The sequence below is a fragment of the Bombina bombina genome, chromosome 8 (genome assembly GCF_027579735.1).
Source record: "Bombina bombina isolate aBomBom1 chromosome 8, aBomBom1.pri, whole genome shotgun sequence".
Taxonomy (NCBI): domain Eukaryota; kingdom Metazoa; phylum Chordata; class Amphibia; order Anura; family Bombinatoridae; genus Bombina; species Bombina bombina.
The window spans coordinates 49,297,621-49,313,406 of NC_069506.1; the positions used below are offsets into that span (position 1 = coordinate 49,297,621).

The 15,786-nt window shown below is 38.4% G+C and overlaps 1 protein-coding gene across 3 annotated transcripts in view; it reads right to left on the reverse strand.

Moving 5' to 3' along the window:
• Positions 1-1,177: 1,177 nt before the first annotated feature.
• Positions 1,178-15,786, reverse strand: part of GABRD (gamma-aminobutyric acid type A receptor subunit delta) — a 52,729-nt gene continuing 38,120 nt past the window's right edge. For 2 of the 3 annotated variants that reach the window (XM_053690356.1, XM_053690357.1), the window contains 5 exons: positions 14,889-14,971; positions 13,572-13,709; positions 12,866-13,021; positions 10,796-11,007; positions 1,178-2,698 (listed from right to left, as the gene is read on the reverse strand). In XM_053690356.1, coding sequence (XP_053546331.1) covers positions 2,402-2,698; positions 10,796-11,007; positions 12,866-13,021; positions 13,572-13,709; positions 14,889-14,971 — 886 coding nt within the window. In that variant the 3' untranslated portion in view covers positions 1,178-2,401. The remainder of the gene's footprint in view (positions 2,699-10,795; positions 11,008-12,865; positions 13,022-13,571; positions 13,710-14,888; positions 14,972-15,786) is intronic. The other variant, XM_053690358.1, reaches the window with a different exon arrangement.

The following is a 15,786-nucleotide window of genomic DNA, read 5'->3' on the forward strand; positions in this document are numbered from 1 at the left end:
GTTGGGAAAAGGAATCCTTCCAATCTGAGAGACCTGGAGCAGTTAGTGAAAGAAGAGTGGTCCAAAATTCCAGTAGAGAGGTGTAAGAAACTTATTGATGGTTACAGGAAGCGATTGATTTCAGTTATTTTTTACAAGGGGTACTCTACCAAATATTAAATTGTCCAGTCCATTTTTGGAGTTTTGCGTGGAATGTGTCAGATTTGGCTTTTTATTCTGGGTGAAGTGGTGCATTATCTGACAGAAATGCAGGGGTGCCAATAGTTTTGGCCATGACTGTATATATATATATTTTTTATTTTTTTTTCTCTTCTTTGTAACCTCTCGTTTCCTTATTTTATGTTAAAGTTGTGAGATAAAACAACTAACACACTATTATTTAGGGCTCGATTTATCAAGCCTCCTTGTTTTCGACTGCAGGTTCTCACAAGAGAACCTGCAGTCCGTATTTATGAAGCTGCAGTCATCAGACCGCTGCTTCCTATCCTCTTCTCCACCTCTAAGATATAGAATTTCAATCTCCCCCGGTCTCGTCAGCCAATCATGCACGGGCAGTGGGTGGCGCTGCCCAAGAGCGCAAAATAACGCTCTTGTGCAATGCTGAATTCCGCCAACAGGTTTCTGTCCCCCAGAGGCGAGCTTCAGCGGACAGGGGTGCATATGTACGCCCCTTTCCACGGTAGCTTGATAAATCCAGCCCTTGTATTTAGATTTTTAGATATTTTTTTCTTCTTTTTTTTCCTCTTTTTTTTTTTTTTTTAGATTTTTAGATTCTTATCTGGGGTAACGTAACCAGTATTGACTACTAATGCTAAAGCTGAGGAGACTAAAACATATGTTGGATTATGTTTCAGGGGTTTATATTTTGTGTTTATTCCTCTATTTGGCCAATGGGGATGTCCTTTTCATGTGTTTTGTTCATGGACCATAGTTTTGTTTGCTATATGGATTTGCATACTGTTTGGTTTGTAACCATCACCCACACTGTTTGTTATCCCTGTTCTGTGTAAAGACCAATAAAATGTATAAAATAATAAAAAAATAATAATACTTAAATGACTCTTAAAGTAGCAAAAAAAAATGTATTGTGATATTAAAAAGACCGTTAAATACCTTTATCTACCCATTGCTTATCCCACTCTCCCTAGGGACCAAGTACAATTTTAAACTGCAAAAGAAAGTTTTCAATGCCCCTTTAATATATAAAAAAAGCTTTTGATAGAAGAGTTAATTTTCAACTTCATGTCATTTTAATTACTTATATTTTACAGTTCAGTTAAAGAAAAGAAAAAACTCCAAATCACCTGTTTAAGTCATGCAATATGCACAAATTACTATATAAACTAGAATTTGTTCCTTCTATTTGATACAGAAAATATTAACCCCTTAAGGACCAGCGACGTACCCTGTATGTCGCTGGCCTTTTTTTGGGACTTGATTGTTTTATAGCGCGGTCTTGCCACCAGCATTGAGACTGCTCTATTCCACAAAGCCTGCTGGAGGGAGGGCATTAATAGCGTGTTCTTGCTAGACTTGTGCTATTATGTCCTGAAAAAAACCTTAACGACCAGTGACATACAGGGAACATTGTGGTCATTAAGGGGTTAATATTATTTCTGTTCCAAGAATTCCCATTAGCTGTTTAGTTTTACATAGCATTGTCATGGAAATGCACCAATGCATTCATAAATACACTGAAATTGGAATTCAATTTTATCATGCAAGAATTGCAAGGCTACTTATTATTAAATGGACATTGTACTAAAAAATATTTTATCCGTTCCATCTAAATTTATTAAAAGTGTTTTTTGTTGTTGTTGGAAAATGCATATTTCAGTGCTGAATACACCAACTTTTTCTGTGAGAGTTGTGACTATCAGCCTGTGGCCCTGATATTCCAAACCTCTCTACTCAGGTGAGATATTCTAGAACACTGTTTTTCAAACCTGTCCTCATGCCACATTTTGAGGATATTTGAACTGGAGCACAGGTGAAATAATCAGCTGATTAGTAACCATGGTTATTTTACCTGCTCTCATCGTAGGTAAATCCTGAAAACCTGGCCTGTTGGGGAAGCTTGAGGACAGGTTTGAAAACCAGTGTTTGAGAATAATCCTCCAGCACTGTGAGATCCCTAGTGACATTTTTGATATACTTCTCCAAGGGACGTTCCCTGCATTTCTGTATTTGAAGGAGAGACAAGCCCAGTGCAATATAGCACTGCATGACACGACAGTTCTGCTGCATTTACACTTTGTGCATTGTTGTCAATATTATATTATACTATAATTATTCTTAGCATTTCAAATTCAAATTTGCAGTGTTTATTTGATAATTTCCTAGAAAGGCTTAGAATTCCTTTTGATCTCTCAGACATAATTTAATGCTTTTCTTTTTTAATTTATTTTGTGTACGCTACCCAGTAGATTAGGTTTACAGCTAAAAATGCGACAGGGAAAACCACCCTAGAATAAACATCAATAGTATCAGCATCTATTGGCTTCAAGAACGACTTTAGATTAACTTTCTTCTCATGTGCAGATTCCAGAGGGATCTTTTGTCGCGTATCTGTGTTTTCTGATTGGTCTCTATTGTAGGATTCACGCTTGTCTCTTTCTTTAACAGATGTCCCCAGATTTATTCCCAATACTGAAAGGGGAAACATCACAATAGAATGTTTTCCTTCTTTTACATTTACCTTAAAAAAAAAAAAAAGAAAAAAGAGAAATCAGATAGAACTCACTGCCTGCTATGACATATCATGCAAGAGCAAACATTTCCGCAGCCTAGTGTTTTAAAGGGACACTAAGCAATAATTATATTTCATGCATTTCCCTTTAATTATGGGTGGCACCATTTTGGAACCTAGGTTACACTGCAGGTATCTAAAGGAGAGACTGCACTTGTGTAAACAAATTAGCACTGGAATGCAATTAAAGCCAGATTTTAACATGATGGCACCCATTACTAGAAAGAGGTGGGGAACTGTCTAAGTACTATACTGCAAAGGGATTAAACACATAGGTAAAGGGACATGAAAGTCTAAATAAATCTTTTTTGATTGATATAGAACATGTAATTTAACTTTGGTCTCTTGCCTTTGTTGAACAGCATATGTACATATCCTCAGAAGCAGCAATGCACTACTGGGAGCTAGCTGATGGCTGCACATATATGTCTCTTGTCATTGGTTCACTAGCTGTGTTCAGCTAGCTCCCAGTAGTTCATTGCTGCTCCTTCAACAAAAGATATTAAGAGAATGAAGCAAATTTGATAACAGAAGTAAATTGGAAAGTTGTTTAAAATATTAGGCTCTATTTGATTCATGAAAGAAAAATCTGCTCCAGAGCAGCAATGTACTACTGGGAGCTAGCTGAACACATCTTGTGTGTAGTCACCATTTAGCAGCTAGCTCCCAGCAGTACATTAGTTCCTGAGCCTACATAGGCTTTTCAACAAAGAATACCAAGAAAATAAAGTACATTTGATAACGCATAAAATTGAAACATCTCTTAAGACATGGGCCATGAAAGTTTAAAGGACCAGTAAATACAGTAGATTTGCATAAACAACAAATGCATGATAACAAGACAATGTAATAGCACTTCGTCTGAACTTCATATTAGTAGTAGATTTTTTTCTGACAAATTTCAAAGTTATGTCTATTTGCACTCCTCCTGTACCATGTGATAGCAATCAGCCAATCACAAATGCATATACGTTTATTCTGTGACTTCTTGCACATGCTCAGTAGGAGCTGGTGACTCAAAAAGTGTAAATATAAAAAGACTGTGCACATTTTGTTAACTGAAGTAAATTGGAAAGTTGTTTAAAATTGTTGCTCTATCTGAATCATGAAAGTTTAATTTTGACTTGAGTGTCCCTTTAATTTAGAGTGTTATGCCCCTTTAATGTAATATATTGTATAAAATAATATAGCACTTTGAGTCTTTAACAACAGATCATGTACATAACAGTTGTGGCACTCACCACAGTACTAGTAATGAAAACAGAATTTATGCTTACCTGATAAATTACTTTCTCCAACGGTGTGTCCGGTCCACGGCGTCATCCTTACTTGTGGGATATTCTCTTCCCCAACAGGAAATGGCAAAGAGTCCCAGCAAAGCTGGTCACATGATCCCTCCTAGGCTCCGCCCACCCCAGTCATTCGACCGACGGACAGGAGGAAATATATATAGGAGAAACCATATGATACCGTGGTGACTGTAGTTAGAGAAAATAATATATCAGACCTGATTAAAGAACCAGGGCGGGCCGTGGACCGGACACACCGTTGGAGAAAGTAATTTATCAGGTAAGCATAAATTCTGTTTTCTCCAACATTGGTGTGTCCGGTCCACGGCGTCATCCTTAATTGTGGGAACCAATACCAAAGCTTTAGGACACGGATGAAGGGAGGGAGCAAATCAGGTCACCTAAATGGAAGGCACCACGGCTTGCAAAACCTTTCTCCCAAAAATAGCCTCCGAAGAAGCAAAAGTATCAAATTTGTAAAATTTGGCAAAAGTGTGCAGTGAAGACCAAGTCGCTGCCTTACATATCTGGTTAACAGAAGCCTCGTTCTTGAATGCCCATGTGGAAGCCACAGCCCTAGTGGAGTGAGCTGTGATTCTTTCAGGAGGCTGCCGTCCAGCAGTCTCATAAGCCAATCGGATAATGCTTTTAAGCCAAAAGGAAAGAGAGGTAGAAGTCGCTTTTTGACCTCTCCTTTTACCAGAATAAACAACAAACAAGGAAGATGTTTGTCTGAAATCTTTAGTAGCCTCTAAATAGAATTTTAGAGCACGGACTACATCCAAATTGTGTAACAAACGTTCCTTCTTTGAAACTGGATTCGGACACAAAGAAGGTACAACTATCTCCTGGTTAATATTTTTGTTGGAAACAACTTTCGGAAGAAAACCAGGCTTAGTACGCAAAACCACCTTATCTGCATGGAACACCAGATAGGGCGGAGAACACTGCAGAGCAGATAACTCTGAAACTCTTCTAGCAGAAGAAATTGCAACCAAAAACAAAACTTTCCAAGATAATAACTTAATATCTACGGAATGTAAGGGTTCAAACGGAACTCCTTGAAGAACTGAAAGAACTAGATTTAGACTCCAGGGAGGAGTCAAAGGCCTGTAAACAGGCTTGATCCTAACCAGAGCCTGAACAAATGCTTGAACATCTGGCACAGCTGCCAGTCTTTTGTGAAGTAAAACAGATAAAGCAGAGATCTGTCCCTTCAGAGAACTAGTAGATAATCCTTTCTCCAAACCTTCTTGTAGAAAGGATAGAATCTTAGGAATTTTTATCTTGTTCCATGGGAATCCTTTAGATTCACACCAACAGATATATTTTTTCCATATTTTATGGTAATTTTTTCTAGTTACAGGCTTTCTAGCCTGAATCAGAGTATCTATTACAGAATCTGAAAACCCACGCTTTGATAAAATCAAGCGTTCAATCTCCAAGCCGTCAGTTGGAGGGAAACCAGATTCGGATGTTCGAATGGACCCTGAACAAGAAGGTCCTGTCTCAAAGGTAGCTTCCATGGTGGAGCCGATGACATATTCACCAGGTCTGCATACCAAGTCCTGCGTGGCCATGCAGGAGCTATCAAGATCACCGATGCCCTCTCCTGATTGATCCTGGCTACCAGCCTGGGGATGAGAGGAAACGGTGGGAATACATAAGCTAGGTTGAAGGTCCAAGGTGCTACTAGTGCATCTACTAGGGTCGCCTTGGGATCCCTGGATCTGGACCCGTAGCAAGGAACCTTGAAGTTCTGACGAGACGCCATCAGATCCATGTCTGGAATGCCCCATAATTGAGTTATTTGGGCAAAGATTTCCGGATGGAGTTCCCACTCCCCCGGATGGAATGTCTGACGACTCAGAAAATCCGCTTCCCAATTTTCCACTCCTGGGATGTGGATCGCAGACAAGTGGCAGGAGTGATCCTCCGCCCATTGAATTATCTTGGTCACTTCTTTCATCGCCAGGGAACTCCTTGTTCCCCCCTGATGATTGATATATGCAACGGTCGTCATGTTGTCTGACTGAAACCTTATGAATTTGGCCTTTGCTAATTGAGGCCAAGCTCTGAGAGCATTGAATATCGCTCTCAGTTCCAGAATGTTTATCGGGAGAAGAGGCTCTTCCCGAGACCATAGACCCTGAGCTTTCAGGGATTCCCAGACCGCGCCCCAGCCCACTAGGCTGGCGTCGGCCGTGACAATGACCCACTCTGGTCTGCGGAAGCTCATTCCCTGTGACAGATTGTCCAGGGTCAGCCACCAACGGAGTGAATCTCTGGTCTTTTGATCTACTTGAATCATCGGAGACAGGTCTGTATAATCCCCATTCCACTGTCTGAGCACGCACAGTTGTAATGGTCTTAGATGAATTTGTGCAAAAGGAACTATGTCCATTGTTGCAACCATCAATCCTATTACTTCCATGCACTGCGCTATGGAAGGACGAGGAACAGAATGAAGTTCTTGACAAGAGCTTAGAAGTTTTGATTTTCTGACCTCTGTCAGAAAAATCCTCATTTCTAAGGAATCTAATATCGTTCCCAAGAAGGGAACTCTTGTTGACGGGGACAGAGAACTTTTTTCTTTGTTCACCTTCCATCCGTGAGATCTGAGAAAGGCTAGGACGATGTTCGTATGAGCCTTTGCTTTTGACAGGGACGACGCTTGAATCAGGATGTCGTCCAAGTAAGGTACTACTGCAATGCCCCTTGGTCTTAGAACCGCTAGAAGAGACCCTAGTACCTTTGTGAAAATCCTTGGAGCAGTGGCTAATCCGAATGGAAGTGCCACAAACTGGTAATGCTTGTCCAGAAAAGCGAACCTTAGGAACTGATGATGTTCCTTGTGGATAGGAATATGTAGGTACGCATCCTTTAAATCCACGGTAGTCATAAATTGATTTTCCTGGATAGTAGGTAGGATCGTTCGAATAGTTTCCATTTTGAACGATGGTACCCTGAGAAATTTGTTTAGGATCTTTAGATCCAAAATTGGTCTGAATGTTCCCTCTTTTTTGGGAACTATGAACAGATTGGAATAAAAACCCATTCCTTGTTCTCTTATTGGAACTGGATGTATCACTCCCATCTTTAACAGGTCTTCTACACAATGTAAGAATGCCTGTCTCTTTATTTGGTTTGAAGATAATTGAGACCTGTGGAACCTTCCCCTTGGGGGTAGTTCCTTGAATTCCAGGAGATATCTTGAGAAACTATTTCTAGCGCCCAAGGATCCTGAACATCTCTTGCCCAGGCCTGAGCAAAGAGAGAAAGTCTGCCCCCCACTAGATCCGGTCCCGGATCGGGGGCTATCCCTTCATGCTGTTTTGGTAGCAGTGATAGGCTTCTTGGCCTGCTTACCCTTGCTCCAGCCTTGCATTGGTTTCCAGGCTGGTCTGGGTTGTGAAGTATTACCCTCTTGCTTAGAGGATACAGAATTAGAGACTGGTCCGTTTCTGCGAAAGGGACGAAAATTAGGCTTATTTTTAGCCTTAAAAGACCTATCCTGTGGGAGGGCGTGGCCCTTTCCCCCAGTGATGTCTGAAATAATCTCTTTCAAATCAGGTCCAAATAATGTTTTACCTTTGAAAGGAATGTTAAGCAATTTTGTCTTGGAAGACACATTAGCTAATCTAGCTAATTGCAAAGCGGCATCTAAAACAAAAGAGTTAGCCAATTTAAGTGCTTGAACTCTGTCCATAACCTCCTCATACGAAGATTCTTTACTGAGCGATTTTTCTAATTCCTCGAACCAGAAACACGCTGCCGTAGTGACAGGAACAATGCATGAAATTGGTTGTAGAAGGTAACCTTGCTGTACAAAAATCTTTTTAAGCAAACCCTCTAATTTCTTATCCATAGGATCTTTGAAAGCACAACTATCTTCGATAGGAATAGTAGTGCGTTTGTTTAGAGTAGAAACCGCCCCCTCGACCTTGGGGACTGTCTGCCATAAGTCCTTTCTGGGGTCGACTATAGGAAATAATTTCTTAAATATAGGGGGGGGAACAAAAGGTATGCCAGGCCTTTCCCACTCTTTATTTACTATGTCCGCCACCCGCTTGGGTATAGGAAAAGCGTCGGGGGGCACCGGAACCTCTAGGAACTTGTCCATCTTACATAATTTCTCTGGAATGACCAAATTGTCACAATCATCCAGAGTAGATAACACCTCCTTAAGCAGTGCGCGGAGATGTTCTAATTTAAATTTAAATGTCACAACATCAGGTTCAGCTTGATGAGAAATTTTTCCTGAATCTGAAATTTCTCCATCAGACAAAACCTCCCTCATGGCCCCTTGAGATTGGTGTGAGGGTATATCAGAACAGTTATCATCAGCGTCCTCTTGCTCTTCAGTGTTTAAAACAGAGCAATCGCGCTTTCTCTGATAAGTAGGCATTTTGGATAAAAGATTTGCTATGGAGTTATCCATTACAGCCGTTAATTGTTGCATGGTAATAAGTATTGGCGCACTAGATGTACTAGGGGCCTCCTGTGTGGGCATAACTGGTGTAGACACAGTAGGGGATGTAGTATCATGTTTACTCCCTTCACTTGAGGAATCATCTTGGGCAATATCATTATCTGTGGCATTACTGTCCTTACTTTGTTTGGACACTATGGCACAATTATCACATAAATTTAAATGGGGAGACACATTGGCTTTCATACATATAGAACATAGCTTATCTGATGGTACAGACATGTTAAACAGGCTTAAACTTGTCAACAAAGCACAAAAAACGTTTTAAAATAAAACCGTTACTGTCACTTTAAATTTCAAACTGAAAACACTTTATTACTGAATATGTGAAAAAGTATGAAGGAATTGTTCAAAATTCACCAAAATTTCACCACAGTGTCTTAAAGCATTAAAAATATTGCACACCAAATTTCAGAGCTTTAACCCTTAAATTAACGGAACCGGAGCCGTTTTTACATTTAACCCCTATACAGTCCCAGCTATATGCTTTGCTGAGACCCAACCAAGCCCAGAGGGGAATACGATACCAAATGATGCCTTCTATAAGCTTTTTCAGTGATTCTTAGCTCCTGACACATGCATCTGCATGCCTTGCTCTCCAAAAACAACTGTGCATTATTGGCGCGAAAATGAGGCTCTGTCTATAACTAGAAAGGCCCCCATCTGAAAAAGGTGTCCAACACAGTGCCTGCCGTTTTCCTAAACGTTTCCCCAAGATTATAACACCAATAATTAGTTAGAATCTGTATAATATGCCTAGTAAAGCAATCGTTTTAGCCCAGAAAAATGTCTACCAGTTTTTAAGCCCTTTTTGAAGCCCTTTATTCTTTTATGTTAAACTAAGAAAATGGCTTACCGGTCCCCATGAGGGGAAATGACAGCCTTCCAGCATTACATGGTCTTGTTAGAAATATGGCCAGTCATACCTTAAGCAGAAAAGTCTGCTAACTGTTTCCCCCAACTGAAGTTACTTCATCTCAACAGTCCTGTGTGGAAACAGCAATCGATTTTAGTTACTGTCGGCTAAAATCATCTTCCTCTTACAAACAGAAATCTTCATCCTTTTCTGTTTCAGAGTAAATAGTACATACCAGCACTATTTTAAAATAACAAACACTTGATAGAAGAATAAAACTACATTTAAACACCAAAAAACTCTTAACCATCTCCTTGGAGATGTTGCCTGTACAACGGCAAAGAGAATGACTGGGGTGGGCGGAGCCTAGGAGGGATCATGTGACCAGCTTTGCTGGGACTCTTTGCCATTTCCTGTTGGGGAAGAGAATATCCCACAAGTAAGGATGACGCCGTGGACCGGACACACCAATGTTGGAGAAAACAATTTTTTAACAATATGAAATAATTGTATTTACTTATATAATTGAAATTATTAATATAATACAAATTAAATAAGCTACATGGCCAATACAATCCATGAGGTAACTTAGCATATAAAATGAATTAATAATAGTTTAGTCTAACTTATATATATTTTAAACCTTAAGTAATTTTCAATACAATATTCAATTATGTAATATACTTTCATTATTTATTTTGCTTGCTTTTCCAGTAGTTTAATTTGGAAAATAATGGTTTTCCTATTACCCCCAGAGAGGCTGTATTGCATCCTGCTGGACCCTAGGTATATAAAATCATTCACAGTACCTCCAATTAAGAAATGTAATTTAAAGGGACAGCCTAGTCAAAAAAACTTTCATGATTTAGATAGGGGATGCAATTTTAAACAACTTTCCAAATTACTTTTATCATCAATTTTGCTTTGTTCTCTTGGTATTCTTTGTTGAAGGCTAAACCTAGGTAGGCTCACATGTTAATTTCGAAGCCCTTGAATAACGCCTTTTATCTTAGGGCATTTTGACTGTTTTTAAGAGCTAGACAGCGCTAGTTCATGTGTGCCAAATAGACAAGATAACAATCCTGTGGAGTTTTTTTTGAGTCAGCATTGATTGGCTAAAAAACTGAAATAAGGGGGCAGTCTGCAGAGGCTTAGATACCAGGTAATCACAGAGGTAAAAAGTGTATTAATATAACAGTGTTGGTTATGCAAAACTGGGGAATGGGTAATAAAGGGATTATCTATCTTTTTAAACAATACAAATTCCGGAGTAGTTTGTTCCTTTAAGCAGAACTGTAAAATTTAAATACATACATATATTATATAATATTACAGCATCTATCTGTTTTTGTTGTTTTCAATGACAATGGAGTTTCAAAATATAGTTATACAAGTGATTATTATCTAACCTGTCTGACCCGCTTCCTGATTTTGGATTTCACCCCTTGATTCTTCATATAATCTGCATTGAAGTGTGCAAAAGCATATTCCACCAAGGCTGCAAACACAAACACGTAGCAGATGAGAAAGTAGACATCCAAGGCTTTTATAGCAGACGCTCGAGGCAATGACGATCGAGCACTGACCATTAAAGTGGTCATTGTGAGTACTGTGGTAATACCTGCCAATTTAAAAAAAAAAAGTAAAATAGTGATTTATTCCTATCCATTGGAAGAGATGTTTGAAGTATCTTGCATTATTTTTGAGGAGTTATTCAAATTCTAAGTCATTACAATCCATTTGAAAACCCAGTTATCATGTCTTTTTTTTTTTTTTTTTTTTTTTTAAGTAAAATGGCTTTGCACCTTTAAAGGGATATTAAACTACTAAGAACATATACAATAAAATGGATACTTTTCCCAAAGCTATTGCTTCACATCTTCATACTGGGCACTGCCATCTTGGAGCTTAGGTATTCTTTCACCATGTGACAGCTGCACATTCACATATCAGTGACATTGTTGTCTTTTTGACAAGCAATATTGAGCTTTTCAGTACAGCATGCACAATACATTCTACATTTTTTGCAGTGCCTTCATTGCTTTGTAAAATTCCTGGGCGCCTTTTTAAATTTGTTATATAAACTGTGTAAAAAAAAATCTGCAACAATGTAAAGCATCTTGTCTTTATTGTGTGCACTAAACTGACATGCAAAGTATAGCTGTCAAAAAGCTGTCAACCTCATTGATCTGTGAAAGTTTACTGCATCTGTCACTGGGTGTAAGAATATGTGAGATCTAACATGGCAGTGCCCAGCATGGAAAGGCGGTGCTTCACCAACCTGCACTTGTAATAAGTTAAATAAGAGAAAGGATATGAAGAGTAGTATTCATATATATATATATATATATATATATATATATATATATATATATATATATATATATATATATATATATATATATATATACTGTACATACACACACACCCACATACAAATATGCAACTTTTCAAGTTGTAATACCAGTGCAAATTAGGGCGGTTGCAATATCCTTTAAAAGTAATGACTGCACTTGAGCGAAGTCTGCCGCGATAACCCTTTCTTAACCATGGACTTGTAATATTAAAGTTGCACACTGATGTTTGTGCGGTTCAGAGATATTGTTATCGCACCTGCACTTGTGAGGTTGTCAAGTGGCCTCATTGCAAAGACAAGGTCATGTTTGTAATTCCTTGAGCATTGCTTCACCTTTATTTTTCAGTTGTCTTAGTAGGTGTATTTGTCATTAATATCTATAGATGTGTGAGGTTCCCAATACATGATATCAAATGAAAACCACTAACAAAGCGTAAAAACAATAATTACAACATCAACACTTCAGAAACATGCTTGCAAAATGGTTTGTCTAAATGTCTGTAGTTGTAAAATATTGGCATGTCTGTTTTCTTATGGTAAAGTAGCCTTGAGGCATAGAAGGAAAGGTTTCTTGACAACCTCACAGATGTGAATGCGAGACTGGCTGCAAGGGTTTTGTAGAGTTCTACAGGTAAGTTCAGAATTTTTCAACTACACTTAGTTTTAGCATTCAGAATTCATAAACACATTTCCCTTGTGAAGTGTGCCATTCTTTGTTCTGTAAGGTTTTGTAGGCATTTGTGATGCTGGCATCCTACACTGTGAACTTGCTGTATGCACCAAAAAGGAAGAGACAGAGATAGATGCGGCTCCATTGGCTATAATGTAGAGTTACTCACAACTTGTGTGGCAATAAGGACGGGTGGTCACAAATCTTTATGAATTCCACAATTTCTTCCCCCCAAGATATTAGTTTTACAAATATGTATTACTGAATCTAGGCCAAACAGACTTCCTGATATTGACCAAATATATCTACTTCATAGGTGTGAAAGGGTAGAATGGACATAACAACATCTAAGAAGACCACATATGAACTATGAATTAATGTTTTTTTTAAGTCTGAAAGCCTTGCACTGTGTTAACACAATCTCCATTGAAGTGCTCAACATAAAGGCCTTACCCAGTGATACCCTTGCAGGGACAGCTGACTGGCTGATCCAGAATGACACCCATGACATTGCCACCAGAAGGATTGATGGTACATATGATTGTATTATGTAAACTCCCCGATTCCTTTTCAACTCCAAATGAAGACATAGCCTGGGAAAATGACCAGCTAGAAAAGAGCGTAAATCAGAAACCCTAAAAATTTGTGTTAGCCAATATTAATTAAAGGTCCATGAAACCCAATACTACTATTGTCCCTTATCCTTTATTGAAGGAGCAGCAATATACTACTGGGACCTAGCTGAACACATTGGTAAGCCAAATGATAAAATGTAAGTGGAGCCACAAATTAGCAGCTAGGTCCCTGTAAGTGCATTGCTGATCCAGAGCCTTTCTAGGTATGCGTTTAAACAAAGGATATCTCAATATATGTTTAACCAGCTAAGCTAAATGTTTTTTAAAATGTTTGAGCACAAAAACACTGAAGCTGTCAAAGAACATTGCTGTTCTAAATTCTACTTCCTAGAATGTATTATTATTATTGTTATTATTATATCAAGAAATATTTGAAATGTTAATTTTTGCATATAGAGAGGGAATAGGGAGAGGGTGGAAGGACACTCATGTTTTTGTACTGGAGTTATTGGCTTTTAGTTAAGCCTGAGCAGATCAGCATAATATTCATATAATAAATAATGTGTAATATTTACAATGGTTACCTGATTTGAAGTTCATCACCTCTTCTGTAAATCTGTAATTTGTAATGGTGAACTGTGGCAACTCAAGCTTATCCAGCCCATGGATCTGATCCTGGGTTTCTGACCAGCTGTACAGAATGTCTTCTGATGAATATCCATCTGCAGAAACAAGGCATGGGCACAGAAATGCATCTGAATTTATTGTCATGCCGCATCCTTTTGTCTCAACTAATATCATTTAAATTGTAAGCATACAAATAAATGTCACGAAAAACACATAAAAAATACATTACAAAGTACATTTAACTCATACCATCCAGTAATGACCCTGAACAACTGCAACCTTGCCCCACCCACACTGACTCTGTTAACAGAACACCTGCAACTCCACCCACATGATTCCCTGGGCCCAGTCAGGATAAGTGTTTCCCTTGATAGAACCTCCACTGTAGTGGTGCGAGACAATCAGTGGACAATAATGATACAGTCAATAGTAGACAATTTCCAATGTGTTTGACCAAGCTTATGCGGTAAGTAAACGTTTTTGTTAGAGAAATCATCAAGCTTGATTGTTTTTTTACTCAAAAAGAGTGTGATCACTTTGTTAACCAAAAAATAAATAGCTCCTTTCCCTGTTTTTCAATATTGAAATGAAAAAAAAAATGGAAGGATTGAACCAATGTGTCGTTGACATAGATATGATATTAAAATTCCACCCATTTTGAAGATACGTTTAATGTTCAATAAATCCTTATCAAATCATCTATAACTTTTAAGCTTTTTTCTGAACAACCATTCATTTATCATGAGATATTCATTTTCCAAGAACTGATGCTAAAAGTATCCGTTTGATAAACACACCTAGAGCAAATAATGCTTGTAGCAGAATCCCCGACTATAGTGTTTTGTGTCCTTCCAGGTGTACACAAGTATGTATAAGTATTTATAAAAATGCAGTCTCTTCCTACAAAAATGGCAAACCATGCAGCTGTAGGTTATATAGCCTTCTCATACATATAGAAGTTGCTATACCTCTTAAGGACCAGCAATGTACCCTGCGCTATTTCCAGTGACCAGAAGGGAGGGTATAATAGCACGGTCCCACCATTGCTGCAGGCCCCGGTGATTATTAACAAGAAAACCCTTAATATGGTTCGTCTTGGTCCATTAGGGGTTAATCATGCCCTTCACTTTATCTTTTTCCAGGCGTATAATACAATATTTGTTCTTTCTACATAAACAACAACCACTAAACTCTAGCCAACCACATGCTCCAAGGTAGGGGGACATGTTGTGTGATTGGCTGGCTGATATATATATATATACATATATACTCACAGCTCTCAAGCTCCAGCATGCATTCCTGTTCATCCATTGGATACTTTGTAAGGTCCATGTCACAGGAGATTATTGAAGTGATTCTGCAAATAACAGAAATTTCCATTTAATGATAACATATCCCTATTGCCGTACAAAGTTAACAGTATTACAAATATTATGTTTATGGTATGTGAGGTACAATGCTACAACATTTATAAAACCTATAAACTATGATGTAGACATGTGCAGCAGCGAAAATTTTGTTTCAGACAAATATTTCAGAATGAATATTCTGAAGAATTCGTTTTTCAGAATATTCTGAAGAATTCGTTTTTCAGAATATTCGTTTACTGCACTATTCGGTATTCGTTTAATTTGAAAAACAAAAAACGAAGACTGAATATTCGGTAATATTTACATTGGTTCCTTAAATTCAGGTGAAAAAGTATCATCTGTAGTTTTATACTTTTATACTTACCTATTGCGTACTGGGGAAGCCACGCTAAAACACAACCCTTTTTCACAATGCCCGAGACCGTGTTTATTGGAAGCTTAACTTACACTAAACTTCCTATTAGCGTAGCCCTAGCCTCTGTAAAGAAGGGTCAGGATTAGTACGGCTTTCCAGAAGGCATTCGGTAAATATTTTAGTAAAATACTTTACCTATAGTGCGCTGGTGAGTTGCACTATTTTCAACCCTTCTTCATAGAGCCCAGGGCCGCGCTAATAAGAAGTTTACTATGCACTAAGCCTCCTATTAGCGCGAACCCGGTGCTAAATAAGGGTTGGATTAGAGTGGTTCCCCATGGTGCAATAGGTAAGAATTTTACCTTTCAAGATAATTTAAAGGAAACAAATATATACTAACAAATTTTAGGCTAGATTACGAGTTTTGCGGTATGGTTGAAAAAGCAG